The sequence below is a fragment of the Saccostrea cucullata genome, unplaced genomic scaffold, assembly GCF_032062105.1.
Source record: "Saccostrea cucullata isolate Sc308-1 unplaced genomic scaffold, CSIRO_AGI_Scuc_v1 ctg7125, whole genome shotgun sequence".
NCBI classification, from domain to species: Eukaryota; Metazoa; Mollusca; class Bivalvia; order Ostreida; family Ostreidae; genus Saccostrea; species Saccostrea cuccullata.
Window position 1 is genome coordinate 16,234 of NW_026934555.1, and position 18,416 is coordinate 34,649.

Here is an 18,416-nt window from a genome sequence, read left to right on the forward strand (position 1 = left end):
CAATATAAAGTTTCCTCTGATCTCCTTACTGATGTGCAATATATGGTGACATCTGGTCCCCTACTGATGTACAATATAAGGTGACCTCTGGTCCTACTGATTCACAATATAAGGTGACCCCTGGTCCCCCTGCTGATGAACAATATAAAGATACCTCTGATCACCTTACTGATGTGCAATATAAGGTGACTTCTGGACCCCCTTCTGATGTTCAATTAAAGGTGACCTCTGGTCCCCCTACTGATATAAAATAAAAAGTGACCTCAGGTCCCCCTACTGATGTACAATATAAGATGTCCTCTGGTCCCCTTCTAATGTACAATGTAAGGTGACCTCTGGTCCCCCTGCTGATGTACAATATAAGGTGACCCCTGGTACCCCTGCTGATGATCAATATAAAGTGACCTCTCATCCCCTTACTGATGTACAATATGAGGTGACCTCTAGTCACCCTTCTCGTATTAAATATAAGGTGACCTCTGGTCCCCCTTTTGATGAACCTGTTGTAATATAGAACGATGACCTCTGGTTCCCCTTCTGATTTTAAATATATGGTGACCCCTGGTCCCCCTTCTGATATACAATATAAAGTGGCTTCTGGTCCCTCTAAGTACTGATGTACAATATAAGATGACCTCTGGTCCCCGTTCTGATGTTAGATATAAGGTGACCTCTGGTCCACCTTACTAATGAACAATAAAAGGTGTCCTCTGGTCCCCCTACTGATGCACAATATACGGTGACCTTTGATCATCCTACTGATGTACAATATAAGGTGACCCTAGGCACCCCTGCGGATGTACATATGTGACCTCTGGTCATCCTTCTAATGTTTAATATAAGGTTACCTCTGTTCTCCCTACTTATGTACAATATAAAGTGACCTCTGGTCCCCCTACTGATGTTTAATAAAAGGTGAACTCTGTTCCTCCTACTGATGTACAATCTAAGGTGACCTCTGGTCCCCCTACTAATATACAATATAAAGTGTCCTCTGGTCCCCTACAGATGTATAGTATAAGGTGTCCTCTGGTCCCCTTATTGGTGTACAATATAAGGTGTCCTCTGGTCCCCCTACTGATGTACATTATAAGGTGACTTCTGGTCTCTCTACTGATGTACAGTACAATATTAGGTGACCACTAGTCCCCGTGCTAATGTAAAATATCGGTTGACCTCTGGTCCCCGTACTGATGTACAATATAAGGTGTCCTCTGGTCCCCCTACTGAGGTACAATATAAGGTGTCCTCTGGTCCCCCTACTTATGTACAATATAAGGTGTCCTCTGGTCCCTCTACAGATGTATACTATAAGGTGTCCTCTGCCCCCCCCCCACCCCCCACTGATGCACTATATAAGGTGCCCTCTGGTCTCCCTTCTGATGTACAATATTAGGTGTCCTCTGGTCCCTCTACTGATGTACAGTACAATATTAGGTTACCTGTAGTCCCCCTACTGATGTACAATATAGGGTGACCTCTGGTCCCCCAAATGATGTATGATATAAAGTATCCCCAGGTCCTCCCTATTATGCGCAATAAAAGATTACCTTTGGACCCCTATTGATTTAAAATGTAAGGTACCTATGATCCCTCTGATGATGTACAATATAAGGTCTCCCTAAAGATGTTAAATGTAAGGTGATCTTTGGTCCCCCGATTGATGTACAATATGAGGTACCTCTGGTCACCCTTTATTACTTTCACGTTTCTGCTAATATAGATATTAGAAAGTTGATCTTTATAAAGTTATCAATATGATTATTTTGGAGTAAAACAAAGAAAAATGTCTATCATTTAAAATTCAATTAATATATAAGGTGACCTGAGGTCTCCGTATTGATATCGATGAATATACTTTTGTGCCTTTAATGACTGGAGAGTTCCTAGAATGTTTTATTACTACGCAAAATGAAGAACTATTTCCGGGGGACCCCAGGTCCTAGTTGAGCGTACGTTTTATCCTTCTGCCGTAGTCCGCGGAAGTTATGCTAGTGTAGAAGAGTTCCGATTTCGAGGGGAGATAACTCACTTTTGAAAATGGGGAATATTTGTATATGGAGGACATATTGCTTACTCGGCTTAAAACAATAATTATCGTTCAATCAATCATAATACATGCAGATATTGTACATAGGAGCTTGTCTTCCGGATTGTTAAATGTAAAATAAATTTTAAAAAGTTTGAATCTTCTTTAAATTCACTTAAAAGTTGTTAAAATAAAGATCCTGACACTTTCAGACCACAGGTGCTTGAGGACAAGACCCCCCCCCCCCCCTTCGATATAGACCCCTGGGCTTTTTCGATTTTTTTCTCATTAAAAATCTATCATTGCCATATTTGTGATATGATCTATACCAGCAAATCGAAAAATTGCCTCAAACAAACGTTCTATTAAATCTACCCTACATTCTCTATATAAAAATTATATATAGAGAGGGTAGACATTTTTATAAAATGTTAGTTTAAGCAAATTTTCTGAATTGATAGGATAGATTATATCACAAATGTGTCATCCATATATAATTTATGTGAAAAAAGTCTAACAGGCCCGGGGGTCTATATTAAGGGGGGTCCTGTCCTCAAGCACCTGTGTTTCAGGCAAGAAAGAACCACGTTTAAAAAAGACCTACCACACCTAATTTATGTACATAAACTCTAGAGTTTATGTATACTCGATTCTCATTGTATCGCGGGTTCCATTGTATCGCGGTATATATATTCCAAAAAATCAGATGCATAGCTCATATCATTGTTGTGAATAAAACTATCTGTCTGTCGTCTAAATCACAGGTGCTTGAGGACAGGACCCCCCCCCCCCCCCACCCTTCGATATAGACCCCTGGGCTTTTTCGATTATTTTCTCATAAAAAATCTTTCATTGCCATATTTGTGATAAGATCTATACCAGCAAATCGCAAAATTGCCTAAAACAAGTGTTCTATGAAATCTACCCTACATTCTCTATATAAAAATCAACTCCGTAAAAAGCTTATTGAACGGAAGTAATGAGAAGAGGACTAATTTCCAATGTTTTCCATATACCCAAATATGCGTGTAAAATATCAACAATAGAAATATTTTTGTTTTTTTTTTTTGTACGAATTCTTCATCAAAATTTTATTTTCAAACGTTTTATAGATTTACACAAATATTTAAGGAAAAAAAGATGTTTTTATAAATTGCATTTTTAAAAGGGTATAACTCGCACATGCAAATCAGGTATTTGAAAAATAATTAAAGACATTTCATTTGCATCAGCGGTTTTGAACTCTATTCTCCCAATACATTTGAAAGACATTTTTTAAAGTGTATATCAACCAAGCTTCTTCAAAAGTTGACTTCAAAACAGTGTCTCAGTCTTTCTGCAGAACTGTGTATTTTGGTAAAAAGTCGTCTCCTCGTCACTTCCGTTCACTAAGCAAAAACGCTGACTGTTGCATGACATCCTTTCGAAAACTTAGTCATAACTGTGACAATCACTTGTGTATCAGGTTAGCTTTGCGGCCTGTAACAATGATTTCCCATAGTTCTTTGTCGTTGCAAAAGTCACGTGATTTAAATTGGCTGGGACATTCCCGGGTGAGCTGCCGTGTGAGTAACACATATATTAGAGGGCAGTCGAGTTTACTGCTGGGGCAGTATATTTTGCAGTATGCAATGTACAGAACCTAACTATTAACAAAGGCACGGAAGAGCAGACCGTGGTATGTATATTTTGTGTTTTTGAATTCATTCTTAGAGTGTATTTTGTAAGTATTCTTGTTTATCGAGTGACCTAAATATAACCTTGGCTTACATTCACTTGTCTAACTTACCTGTGTGAGCAGTCAAGTGTATCGGTAGCGAGAGTTTAAATACCCAGTTTTTTTTACTGTCGATAGAATATTGTATGACTTTATTTGTATCACTTTTGAGTGTTTCTTTAGGTGTATTTTTGTGCTCGATATTTTTTTTGGCGAATTCTTTAAATGTATTGGGCGGAAGTGACAGCCGGAAGTGGTCGCCATATTGTTTTGAAATCACAATACAATGTATGCTTTTTATCATGACTTGTTGAACTATTTAGACAGACATATTTCATTTATACTTTATCTAAATATTTCATCATTAAGTGTTGCCATTATAATATGTTGCCATATTAGAAAACTTATGAGTCCTGTAAATTGTAGCGTTATGACGTTGGTGAAGTACGAGGACGTAGCTGAGTGAGCTTACGATCCAGATGGGACAATACAGTCAAGCTTTCTGAGGGTTATCATCGCCTTTCCACAAGATCCGGGACTACAGCCCCAGAAGCGATCGGACGATTGATGTACCTAAGCTGAAACTTTTGGTGTTTAGAGTCAGATAAGTCGATCTGAAAGGAACTAGAACTTATAGAGCTCGTGATTGTGGCAAACCTAGATAACAGAACTGTGCAAGTGAACATTACAGGGCAACAATATAAATCATAATTAGATATAATTTTATAAAGAAAACATTTAGTCTGTCTGTCTGTCAAGTTATAAGGTTTATTGATTTTTTTTTCTTATAAGTATATGTGAAAGAGAGGTGTGCAAGTGCGTGTGAATGTTAGTGTGATTATGTAAATATATTTTGCTTTCATTGTTTTTTGTAAATAAATTTCTTTAATTGGAACTATCTTGAGTGTTATTTGGAGACAACCTGGCTCAACCACGTTACAATAACGACTGTTAAAGTACATTAACCTTCATGAGAGTTTGTGGTTAATGAAAAGAATATTCAATCTACAATATGAGTTGTTGATTTTATAGGGCTTTGTTTAGATTTATGGGACAATTCAACCAAAATTCTCGGCAGTGCCTCTCGGTTTGCAGACGAAGTTGGCAACCTTGATAATTTATAAATAGAGAGTAGATATTTTTGATAAAATGTAAGTTTAAGCAAATTTTCTGAATTGACCTATGTTTTTAAAATTTCGAAAATTTCCCGCCAACGAAAATGAAAGTAGCTTTTCAGCAAAAGAAGGGAAATTTCAAACATGTGAGTGATTTGAGGAAAATGAGAAGCGAGACGAAGGAAATGTTGGTAAAATGACAGATGCAGGGAAAACAAAAGACTTGTATACGATTAGGGATGTCACGCATGATTTCATCGTCACGGTCCACGGACGCGGACAGGTTCTCCTCATAGGTAAACAATTTACGATGTAGAACTTCAGTGGCGGATCAAGGAATTTCGTAAAGGGAGGGCGCAGTAGATGGCAAGTGAGGGGGGGGATTTATTGAATGACCCAGTGAGTTTCCTTATAGGTAAACAATTATATGAAGTAGAATTCACATCATCATGGCGCCATTATGTTATGTTGTGTTGTATCACGAATCATTTAGGAACGATTTATCTAAAATGTTGAATTTGTGTACGAACTGTTTTTCTCTGTGTATTGAGTTCATCCACACGTTGTAACCAACTAGATAAAGGTTTTGATTTGTTTGTACGGCTTTTGGTGTTTTCCATATTGGCGTGGTGGCAGCGGTATACGTTATTCCACATCCCGAAGAGCGGACAACAATTTTAATTCATGCGAATGTGAGTAAACACAATTGCCAAAGCAAAAGTGCATACAAACAACTCAGTTATTCCCGAACTGTGCATATCAGAAACCTCAAACGTCACATAACTCATCTGAAACTATTGACATGGCTACAACACGTGCACCGAAACAATGGCCATTAACAAAGAATGAAACTATTACTTCGTTCGAAGCTTGGCGCCAAAATCTCCAATATACACTTTCACTAGATACGAATTTTGCGCCGTTCCTCGTCAATGGGTTCCCTTGGCTTAAAAAGACACCCGGAACTCCCCTGAGAGGATTTGAAGATGACGATGAAAACGTAGCTGAGAATGCCAAACGCACAGCAGCACAGAAAGTTACTCACCTTGAACTGATGCTGGGTCAGATAGCTAACTTTTGCCCTGTGGTATCCAGAAACACTATTGTGAAAAACTCCACTTTTGTCAATGCAATATGGCAATCAATCAGACAACATTATGGATTCCAATCAACCGGAAGTCACTTTTTGGACTTCGACAACATTCATTTGGAGGCAGGAGAGAGACCAGAGGATCTATATCAACGCCTTATGAGTTTTGTTGAAGACAATCCACTTACTCCTAATGGAAACATCAGCCACCATGGTGACATACCGGAAGCAGATGAGGAACTTTCTCCAACACTTGAGAATCTTGTAATACTCACCTGGTTGAGACTTATACATAAGGACCTCCCTGCATTAGTCAAGCAACGATATGGCACAGAACTACGTTCCAAAACTTTGGCTTCCATTAAACCAGAAATTTCACAAGCTCTTGATACCTTACTCGATGAAATTCATGCATCTCATGACTCCAAAGTCCTACGCACTGCCTTTATCAAACAGACAAAAACTTCAAATAAGAAGTCCCTCACTCCAACAGTAAAACGAGAGTGTCCATTATGTAAACAGGCAGGACGGGTCAGTTTTGACCACTTTCTCAGTACATGCAAATTTCTGCCGGAGGGAGATAAACGGTTTATGACCAAGTCAAGACGACTGGTGGAAGCAGACGACTCCGACAATGAAGAGCCCCCAGATGACATTCATGAGCATCTCATATTCGACGATGGTGATCAGTCATTTACACCCTCAACCCGCCGTGTTAGCACTACAAAATCAGCTCAAATCAAAGTATTTTATGAGCATCATCCTGTGTATTTAACTATTGACTCTGGTGCAGAAATAAGCATGATAAAGACAGCATTTGCAGAGTTTATTGGAGCTCCTATTAAAAGAACATCACAAAATGCTCTCCAAGCTGATGGTTTGACACCACTCGACAGTGTTGGGGAAGTACACTTAACCCTATCACGCGACAGTGAAATACTTCACCTTGATGCCCTAGTTGTCAACGAATTAGATGTCGACATTTTGGCAGGGATGCCATTTATGAAGTGCAATGACATTGGCATACGCCCCTCCAAAAACCAAGTAACCATTAGGGATTCTACTGTTATTCATTACCTACCTGATGACGGTCCTACAACTCCCCGTCATGTACGCCGTGCTCAAGCCTTCATTCTTAGGGCAGAACCAAAAACAACAGTTGTTTGGCCTGGAACATACCTAGAACTCAAGATTCCTGATGCTCTACACCCCGAATCCACTCTTTCAATGGAACCACGAGTACATCATAACACACTCTTGAACTGGCCTAAACCAACTTTAGTCGAAGCTGTAGGGGGTAGAATTCGACTCTTGAATGACACTAATGAACCCCACTTAATCCTCAAAAACGACCACTTGTGCCAACTTCACCATACTTCTACAGAGTTCACAGATTTGGATGAGCGTACAAACTACATGTCTACAACAGATCCCATACCCATCACCTCCAGATCATCAGGATCATCAAATTTCAATTCAGATACTGTCAGTGTAGATCCGGACAACATTCTGACAACAACTGATCGCCATAAATTTAACAAGCTACTTCAGAATTATGACTCTGTATTTGATCCTAATTTTAAAGGGTACAACGGAGCGGCTGGCAAGTTTGAGTGTCATATCAACATGGGACCTGTCCAACCCCCACAACGAAAAGGAAGGCTGCCACAATATTCCAGAGACAAATTACAAGAATTGCAACAAAAGTGCGATGAACTCGAATCCTTGGGTGTACTTAGAAAACCTGAAGAAGTGAATATATCTGTTGAATACCTTAACCCCTCCTTCCTTGTCAAAAAACCTAACGGAGGCTACAGACTTGTCACAGCCTTTGAAGATGTGGGACGCTACAGTAAGCCACAGCCGTCGCTCATGCCAGATGTCGATTCAACACTTCGCACTATTGGTCGATGGAAATACATTATTGTCTCTGACTTGACAAGTGCATTCTACCAGATTCCCCTTTCAAGACCATCCTTAAAGTACTGTGGAATTGTAACACCCTATCGAGGAATACGTGTGTATACCAGATGCGCAATGGGCATGCCTGGATCTGAAACAGCTCTGGAAGAACTCATGTGCAGAGTACTTGGTGACAGTTTACAAGAGGGCTGTGTAGCAAAACTAGCAGATGACCTATATTGTGGAGGACAAACAGTGGAAGAATTACTTCATAATTGGGAATGTGTACTCAAGTCCCTTGCACAAAGTGGACTTCATTTGTCTCCAACAAAAACCATAGTATGCCCTCGCTCAACCACAATACCTGGATGGAACTGGACAGAAGGAAAGATATCTGCCAGCAAACACAAGGTGTCCACTTTATCTTCATGTAGTGTTCCTGAAACTGTAAAAGCCCTTAGATCTTTTCTCAGAGCATACAAAGTTCTTGGTCGGGTGATTCCAAATTGTTCAGACATTCTTACTCCACTGGAGAACTCAATAGGAGGAATGCAGTCAAAAGACAAAGTGCCGTGGACTGATGAATTGCGGGAACATTTTACCAATGCTCAGGAGAAACTGTCCTCAAACAAGACCATTATCTTACCTATACCATCTGATGAACTGTGGGTTGTTACTGATGGCTCAGTGAGTAAGAGAGGACTAGGCGCCACTATGTATGCTATGCGCGATGGAAAACTGAATCTCGCAGGATTCTTTAGTGCAAAATTGAGAAAGCATCAGGTAACATGGCTTCCTTGTGAGATTGAAGCTTTGTGTATTGCCGCGGCTATTAAACACTTCAGTCCCTTCTTAATCCAATCAACAAAACAGACTCATGTACTCACCGATAGCAAACCGTGCGTAGAAGCCTTTGAAAAACTTCGCCGGGGCGAGTTCTCGTCAAGTCCAAGAGTCACATCTTTTCTGTCTGTAGCTAGTCGTATCGCACTTCCATCCAACACCTTGCTGGGTCAGCAAATGTCCCCTCAGATTTTGCAAGTCGCAATGCTCCAGAGTGTTCTGAACCTAGGTGCCAGATCTGCAGTTTCATTGCTCAAACAGAAGACTCTGTTGTACGGTCTGTTTGCTTACAAGATGTACTTAACAGCAAAGTCAACCTACCTTTCACAACACGCTCAGCTTGGCTCTCCATTCAGTCAGAGTGTGCTGATCTGCGAAGAACACATGCACACCTTAAACAAGGAACCCGTCCATCTAGAAAACTAACCAACATTAGAGATGTCAAACGTTACCTTAGTGTTGCCAGCATCGCTAGAGATGGTCTTTTAGTTGTACGTCGTCCTAACCCATTTCAACCTACTACAGAATTGATCATTGTGCCAAGAACTGTGTTAGAGGGATTACTGACTGCACTACATGTCACACTTGATCACCCTACCCGTAATCAGATGAATCTTGTCATGAAACGACATTTTTATGCCCTTGACCTGGCAAAGGCCATTGAAAACGTCTGCGAGTCATGCCATGTTTGTGCCTCCCTGAAAAAGTTTCCTGATCAACTTGTTCCTCAGTCCTCTGAAGAACCAACTGAAGCACTCGGCATAAAGTTCGCTGCTGATGTTCTTAAGCGTAACCGTCAGCTCATCCTTCTATTGAGAGAATGTGTGACATCATACACTGTTGCATGCCTTATCAATGATGAGAAACGAGATACATTACGGGAAGGTATTCTCCGTCTTGCCCTTGAGTTACGCCCTTTAGATGGTCCTCCGGCTGTTATTCGAGTAGATCCTGCTCCTGGATTCGTGGCCCTTCAGGATGATGATACTTTAATAAAATACCGCATCTCTATAGAAATAGGTAGAGTTAAAAATCAGAACAAAAACCCTGTAGCTGAAAAAGCCATAGAAGAGTTGGAGGAAGAAATACTACGACAGGAGCCAGGAGGAGGCCCTGTGACAGAACTTAAGCTGACAATAGCAGTCGCCAGACTAAACTCACGGATCAGATTCACCGGACTGTCAGCACGTGAATTGTGGACTCAGCGAAGTCAGTACACCAACGAACAAATTCCTGTTTGCGATCTCCATACCATTACATCCAAACAAACCCTTCAAGAAACCAACCACTCTTCCAGCGCTCTATCCAAATGGAAAAGCAACAAGACCCAACATCACCTGTCACTCCAAGTTGGAGATCTAGTCTACCTTTATTGCGATCGTGACAAGTCTAAAGCTCGGAGCCGCTACATAATTACAGCAATTGACGGAGAATGGTGTTATATTAAAAAATTCTCTGGACGACAAATGCGTGCTTGTTCTTACAAAGTTAAACTAGTGGAATGTTATCGTGTACCATGTGAGATATCTCAGTCCAAATCACCTATTCAATCTGAGTTTGATGATTCCGAAGAAGCTGAAGATTCCCAGGACAGCGCTCATGAAAACCATGACATAACAAAAGTATTGCAGGAACCGTCAAAAGATTCCATTGAAATACCGCCGCTTTTATCTGTACCACCCAGCAATGTTATTGACCCAACTGAATGTCACTCTACAGATATAATTCCTGCTCCAGAAGACCACACTGAGGATGTCACACCTCAACAATCAGAATCACCATCTCAACGACCCGTTCGTGACCGTCGTCCGCCCAAATATCTACAAGACTACATCGTTTCATGAATGAATTCATTGCTGTTTATGTGATTTATTAGTTTAAGTTCAAATCGAATATTTGTCATTCTTAGTACATGTAATAGTGTTAATTTTTGTGCAGTTTTTTTTATTCTTAAAGGAAGCAAAAGGAGGTTGCGCCATTATGTTATGTTGTGTTGTATCACGAATCATTTAGGAACGATTTATCTAAAATGTTGAATTTGTGTACGAACTGTTTTTCTCTGTGTATTGAGTTCATCCACACGTTGTAACCAACTAGATAAAGGTTTTGATTTGTTTGTACGGCTTTTGGTGTTTTCCATATTGGCGTGGTTTCTTTTGGTTCCTGGGGAACAAAGGGCTTCAAAAACTCACAGCTGTTAACTTATAAGGCTTTTGTACAGCACGGTAAAATTGGATTGTTTAGTGACTACACACAGAAATATATCAGGTTGATCGCCTTACTGTACATGGCATTTATTAACTCGATATATATTTTTGTAGCAAAGGCATTTAAATATGTTGGGAACAATTTAGTTTGAATAATCTGACTGTTTCCTGGGTCAGGACAAGCTCTTAGCCCCGCACCACAATTAGAATTTGTCCCGTAGCATATCAGAGCGGATCCACCACCAAATGATTTTGAAGAATACAGAATAAAATACACTGGAAATAACTAACGACCTAATTAATTATAGCAAACCTTTTTGAGATTATATATATATATGATTTTTATCCTAATTAAAAAATAATCCATAATGATAAAATGGCAAAACTTAAACTTAATTTCTCAACGTTTTTCTTGCTTCAAATTTACACGCCATTTTGACATTAATAACTCTATGGATTGTTTTATGTGATGGCTTTAACTTTTCTATCGTTAACTTCCCTACTTATGCAGCAATATACCTTTGTCACCTGCATACAGAGTGTATATATCTCAGTTGATTCAATATGCAAGAGCATGCTCTACCTATGAACAATTTCTAAACAAGGTTAATTATTGACAAACAAGTTGATGAAACAGGAATATCAACAGTCTCGTTTAAAGTCATCATTTTGTAAGTTCTTTGGTCGATATAATGACCTGGTCAGCAAATACAATTTATCACTGAGTCAAATGCTGACGGACATTTTTCATACCAATTGTAAGTCTATTATTTATACACTGAATTACGATGGATTTTTTTCGTTGTTTCCTGGCCATGACAAGGAGCACACAGCGGATGTGACCGGTCGGCAGGGGATGCCTACTACTCCTCCCACCTCTGATGCTTCGGGGGTCCGTGTTTGCTCTGCTATTATTTTGTATTGTTTTACGAACTTTGAGATTGAATCCTTCTTTTGGTAAATGCACTGAGTTTGAGTTATCGCCTGTGTTTATTTTGCTACATTGCCAATACACAAAATGAATTCTATCGTTAAACCGGGTCTGTATGACAATATCATTTTAATGATAGCTAGAACATACTTTCTCGGAATAATTGCATAGGACTCTCACGGTTCCATAATTTTTCTGGCCGGTTCTGATTTTTTTTGGTTTAAAATCGTTTTTGATTGATCATGTACACAGTAGGATAAAAACTAATGATTAAATAATTATATTTAACAAAAAATCTATTTATTCATATTTTTTAATATAAGAAACAGCAACATAATGACAAGCTTAAAGTAGTTACCTGACTTGAAAAATGATTGAACCAAATGATTCAAATCACATAATAATCATGATAATAATATTGATAATGATAATCATGATAATGGTAAAAGAAATATTTCCACAATAACCATGATAACAATTTTTTTTCTTTATTTCATGAAAATAAACTTTAAACTAGAATTTCAATCCAATTTTTTCTCGTCCATCCGCATCGAATTGTACCCACTCATTTCATTGTCTATTATTGAAATTTTTTATTTTAGCAGATAGAAATGATGTAAGCTGCATATTTCCAATCTTGCCAGTTAATGTTCTGTGAGCCCGAAGGGCTTTATGATGAATTTAATCTCGTACCAAGTTACCAACCCGTATTTATAGCCGGATAGATGTTTTAAAATGATACGTTATTACTTATATTTATATTTGTTACTTATTCATACTTCCTATTAGCCGATTGTGACTTTGTGACACGAATGTGTTATTTTTCAAACCCAACCCCATACCTGTATTTATACAGTTATAGATATGCATTGCTTTCAGTAGTGTTATATAAAGGAAAACATTTGCAAATGTAAATATTTTAAAATAATATATACAAACACAGTGTCTCTAGCATTTAATAAGCAGGAAATTCTGACAGAAACAGGAAGAAATTGATAAAAACCTTCTGTAAAAGGAAATGTTTAACAATGTTTAATATCTACAAGTTAGAATGGACTTTAATCACACAAACATTGAAATAATTGTTTCCTTATGTTATGAAAAAGGTTACAGCTTATATAGTCATGTTAGTATAGGTTCTTGAAGGTATGAATACCAGATTATTAAGAGTACTTAGGATGGAAAATATCACTGTTGCAATAACCTAAGCATGCTAAGTACACCTAATTAATTTGTTCTTTTATAACCATAAAATTTAATATCAAGAATATGGTAACTGTTCAAGCAAAGAAAAAATTGAGTGTCTAAATCCTAAATCTTCATTTTACATTAATGTTTTGCATGCCGGTCAAATTCTTAAGGACAGAGTAAAAAATACTTATACCCACGGAATGGTCTTGTCAAAATGAAAAGCCCTAGCACCAACTGTTCAAAAGTTATGACCAAGGTTAAAGTGTAATATTTTTTGTAAATGTGGGTAAAATTCCAAGGTCAATTCAAGAGGTCAAATTTGGTGTACCCAAAGAAAGCCATAGCTCAACCTACTCAAAAGTTGTGAGCAAGGTTAAATTTTTTTGTAGACAAACAGACAGACAGGGCAAAAACTATATACCCATGAATATTCAATTACGGGGGGCATAAAAAGTGTTTTAGACTTCCATCTCACTTTGATATATCCATGGTATTCGAGTTATTGTTGTTTGAGAATGAGATACTTGAGTGTAACTGTTGTACAAAATGTTTTTGATTTTAGCAAATAATTTAATTTTAGTTGTAACAGGTCATTTGATTGGAAAAAAAGATTTAATCCATTTCGTATAACATGAGTTGCCTATGACCATGATGACACAATGAGTTACGTCAAGAAAGTATTACATCATGTACATCACTGGACATTACTTTTAAAATACACTAAAGTTGAAGACTTTTTTTGGAGGAAAAAATGTCTCTTATTGTCTACACTTCAATTAAATTACAACATGTATAAGGAATAAAGCTTATTTCAACTTATGTTATATAATATAACATAACAAGGGGTAGTTTACGCTTTTTATAAACCGAGAAGCGTTTTATGTTTGATCCTTTATTGAGACAATATTACGCTTCTTTATAAACCGCGAAGTTTAAACTACCCAAAGTTATGTCATATCATATAACATGAGTTAAAATAAGCTTCATTCTTTAAATGATTGAACTGACATAGACAAAATACTAAATGTAGTAACGGTAGTTGTCACAGCTAATTGATTGTGTGTTGTTTTACTTCCCTTTCAATAGTTGTCACAGCTAATTGATTGTGTGTTGTTTTACTTCCCATTCAATAGTTGTCACAGCTAACTGATTGTGTGTTGTTTTACTTCCATTCAATAGTTGTTACAGCTAACTGATTGTGTGTTGTTTTACTTCCCATTCAATACTAAATATAGTAGTTGTTGTCACAGCTAATTGATTGTGTGTTGTTTTATTTTCCATTCTGATTCAATAGTTGTTACAGCTAATTGATTGTGTGTTGTTTTATTTTCCATTCTGATTCAATAGTTGTTACAGCTAATTGATTGTGTGTTGTTTTATTTTCCATTCTGATTCAATAGTTGTTACAGCTAATTGATTGTGTGTTGTTTTATTTCCCATTCAATACTAAATATAGTAGTTGTCACAGCTAATTGATTGTGTGTTGTTTTATTTTCCATTCTGATTCAATAGTTGTTACAGCTAATTGATTGTGTGTTGTTTTATTTTCCATTCTGATTCAATAGTTGTCACAGCTAATTGATTGTGTGTTGTTTTGTTTTCCATTCTGATTCAATAGTTGTTACAGCTAATTGATTGTGTGTTGTTTTGTTTTCCATTCTGATTCAATAGTTGTCACAGCTAATTGATTGTGTGTTGTTTTATTTTCCATTCTGATTCAATAGTTGTCACAGCTAATTGATTGTGTGTTGTTTTATTTTCCATTCTGATTCAATAGTTGTTACAGCTAATTGATTGTGTGTTGTTTTATTTCCCATTCTGATTCAATAGTTGTTACAGCTAATTGATTGTGTGTTGTTTTATTTTCCATTCTGATTCAATAGTTGTCACAGCTAATTGATTGTGTGTTGTTTTATTTTCCATTCTGATTCAATAGTTGTCACAGCTAATTGATTGTGTGTTGTTTTATTTTCCATTCTGATTCAATAGTTGTCACAGCTAATTGATTGTGTGTTGTTTTATTTTCCATTCTGATTCAATAGTTGTCACAGCTAATTGATTGTGTGTTGTTTTATTTTCCATTCTGATTCAATAGTTGTTACAGCTAATTGATTGTGTGTTGTTTTATTTTCCATTCTGATTCAATAGTTGTCACAGCTAATTGATTGTGTGTTGTTTTTCTTCCCATTCAATAGTTTTGGACTTATCTGGAGACATCACACTTGTCCGGCTTATTTAATGTTAAGGATGACGTTTACTCAGGTTTCAGAAATCAGAGAGGAAATTTTATAAAGTATAATATATTGAATCAAAAAGTTTTCTAAATGGATGAAATAACTAAGTTTTATCTCAATATAAATTAGAAAAAATTAATATGTAAGTACTTGAAGAAAATATACAGGAACAAATCTCAATGTATTGCTATGCAGAGGAAATTCGGACTAAATTTGTAATTTTTCAATTTTTTCAAAATTTTTATTTCTTGCAATATTAATCACTAAGTAAAGGTTACATGTATTTTAAGATGTCATTTTTCAAATTTTAATTGTGTTTAAGCACATAAATTATTTCAAATAAACGAATGCTATGAAATAAAGAAATTCAAAAAACATGTACAAAAACCACTGCAGTCAACATATCTTAATAATTTGATCATTGACCCAATATAATATTAATACCATGAGAATGAGGGTAACAAAAGTAGCTAGAGACTATAAATAATTAAGAGTTCTTATCAGTCAGATTTTTGCAATATTTGATTAAAAATAGGCAAAAATATAAATATGACAGAGGAAATTCGGACTGTAAAAATTATCACATTTATGGCCCAAACTCTACTCATTTCTTTATATAGAGCAACTTTGTTCCATTGCTATAATATTTCATTATTTAAAGAGTTTTGTTGCTTGTAATATTTTGTTAGTGAAGAAAAAATTGGTCAAAGTGTGAAAAATTGAGGTATTTCCCGAGAAATATTCAGGGGTCCCTAGCATGAAAACGAGGTCATTGACCTAGTTATTTGAAATTGAAATTCAACACAAGAATCATAGGTGTACAATATGCAATAGGTGGTTTTTCGTTCTTATCAGTGGAATTTTTAGTCTACTAAGTAAAGGTATACCTTAAATGCTGTTAATTTGACCAATGTATAGTAAATAGGACTGAAGCAGTACATAAGCTGTGGTGGATCCAGAAATCTTGAAAAGGGGGGCCTGACCAGTTAGGGGTCAGAGTAGGGATTCTCAACCACACCAAAAAGCCACTGATTTATCCAATTTTGTGTATTTTTTGGACACAAAACTGGCCCGCCCCTCTAAATCTGCCAGTGCATAAGGGATCTTTATGCATGTAATTATTATCCTTCCAATGTCTACTGTTAATCAGTGAAGGTTGTTCCATGTCTACAGTGATGCAGTGAAAGCACTTGATAAAGGAACAATTACTATCTGCATTTTCATCATATTAGGTTTGACCCTGCACAGTCTTATATTAAATTCTAGTGTCAGATTTACCCTTGGCTTACTCAATGGGGCCTCACAATAAAACCAGGGAAATAAAACAAAGCTGTTAATTTGTAAAACTAAGAACTAGGGCCTCACAATAAAACCAGGGAAATAATACAAATTAAAAGCATAATACAAATTAAGCTTTTAATTTGTAAAATGAAGAACTAGGGCCTCACAATAAAACCAGGGAAAAAATACAAAGCTGTTAATTTGTAAAATTAAGAAACCGTCTTTGTTTGATTCACAGGTCTTGGTGTAGACGGTAACATTCGGGCGGTTCCCACTGATAACAGCAGTGCTGTTGGGATTTGTGTCTCCCTGTTACAGCTCACCCTCACTGAGAATGGGGGCATGGTACTGGCCCCAGCCAACCTTGACCTCATCTGTACTATAGATAGTGAGGACCTCACGGGGGAAATCAACCTCATAAGTGGTGAGTAGACTGTATGATTAACAGTGGGGGCGTCACGGAGGAATTAATCTCATAAGTGGTGAGTAGACTGTATGATTAACAGTGGGGGCCTCATAGGGGGAATTAATCTCATAAGTGGTGAGTAGACTGTATGATTAACAGCCAGGGGACGTCACGGCAGAAATCAACCTCATAAGTTGTGAGTATACTGAAAATGTCAGTAAAAAGGAGAAATCAACAGTTGATGAATTATTATCAGCCCAAATCTCAGAAAGAGGAGTGATAAGTAAAGCAGGTACAATTCTGAAATCAGTCCTAAAACAAACAAAGCATAGATTACCTTATTTGTCTTGTCTAGTATTCTCTCCGAACTGTTGAACCTTATAACTCTTGTGAGCTTGGTGCTATGTTGAAGTTTATTTTTAGGTGTCCTTAACTCTTGTGAGCTTGGTGATATGTTGAAGTTTATTTTTAGGTGTCCTCTTGTGAGCTTGGTGCTATGTTGAAGTTTATTTATAGGTGTCTGTAACTCGTGTGAGCTCAGTGATAAGTGGTAAAAGAGAAGTTTATTTTTAGGTGTCTGTAACTCTTGTGAGCTTGGTGATATGTTGAAGTTTATTTTTAGGTGTCTGTAACTCTTGTGAGCTCAGTGATATGTTGAAGTTTATTTTTAGGTGTCCGTAACTCGTGTGTGCTTAGTGATATATTGTAAAAGGGAAGTTTATTTTTAGGTGTCCTTAACTCTTGTGAGCTTGGTGATATGTTGAAGTTTATTTTTAGGTGTCCCTATAGAGGTGGCAGACAGGACTCTTAGGATATATCAGGGAGGTGTCCCAAGCTGTAAACTACCCCCTACCCCAGGGATCACAGTCAAGTCCTCACCCCCACCTAAACCAAAGAGAGAAGGGGAGATAATACTGGTAAGTTATACATCTCACCTAAACCAAAGAGAGAAGGGGAGATAATACTGGTAAGTTATACATCTCACCTAAACCAAAGAGAGAAGGGGGGATAATACTGGTAAGTTATACATCTCACCTAAACCAAAGAGAGAAGGGGAGATAATACTGGTAAGTTATACATCTCACCTAAACCAAAGAGAGAACGGGGGATAATACTGGTAAGTTATACATCTCACCTAAACCAAAGAGAGAAGGGGAGATAATACTGGTAAGTTATACATCTCACCTAAACCCAAGAGAGAAGGGGAGATAATACTGGTAAGTTATACATCTCACCTAAACCCAAGAGAGAAGGGGAGATAATACTGGTAAGTTATACATCTCCTCACCTAAACCAAAGAGAGAAGGGGAGATAATACTGGTAAGTTATACATCTCACCTAAACCAAAGAGAGAAGGGGAGATAATACTGGTAAGTTATACATCTCACCTAAACCAAAGAGAGAAGGGGAGATATTACTGGTAAGTTATACATCTCACCTAAACCAAAGAGAGAAGGGGAGATAATACTG

General features: G+C 37.3%; 1 protein-coding gene across 1 annotated transcript in view; it reads left to right on the plus strand.

Moving 5' to 3' along the window:
* Positions 1 to 5,020: 5,020 nt before the first annotated feature.
* The window catches only part of LOC134240992 (uncharacterized), a gene marked incomplete at its 3' end in the record, with an annotated part of 34,664 nt that continues 21,268 nt past the window's right edge, over positions 5,021 to 18,416 (plus strand). The window contains exons 1-3 of the mRNA XM_062723086.1: positions 5,021 to 5,157; positions 16,779 to 16,964; positions 17,724 to 17,867. Of these exons, the coding sequence (XP_062579070.1) occupies positions 5,058 to 5,157; positions 16,779 to 16,964; positions 17,724 to 17,867 (430 nt within the window). The remainder of the gene's footprint in view (positions 5,158 to 16,778; positions 16,965 to 17,723; positions 17,868 to 18,416) is intronic.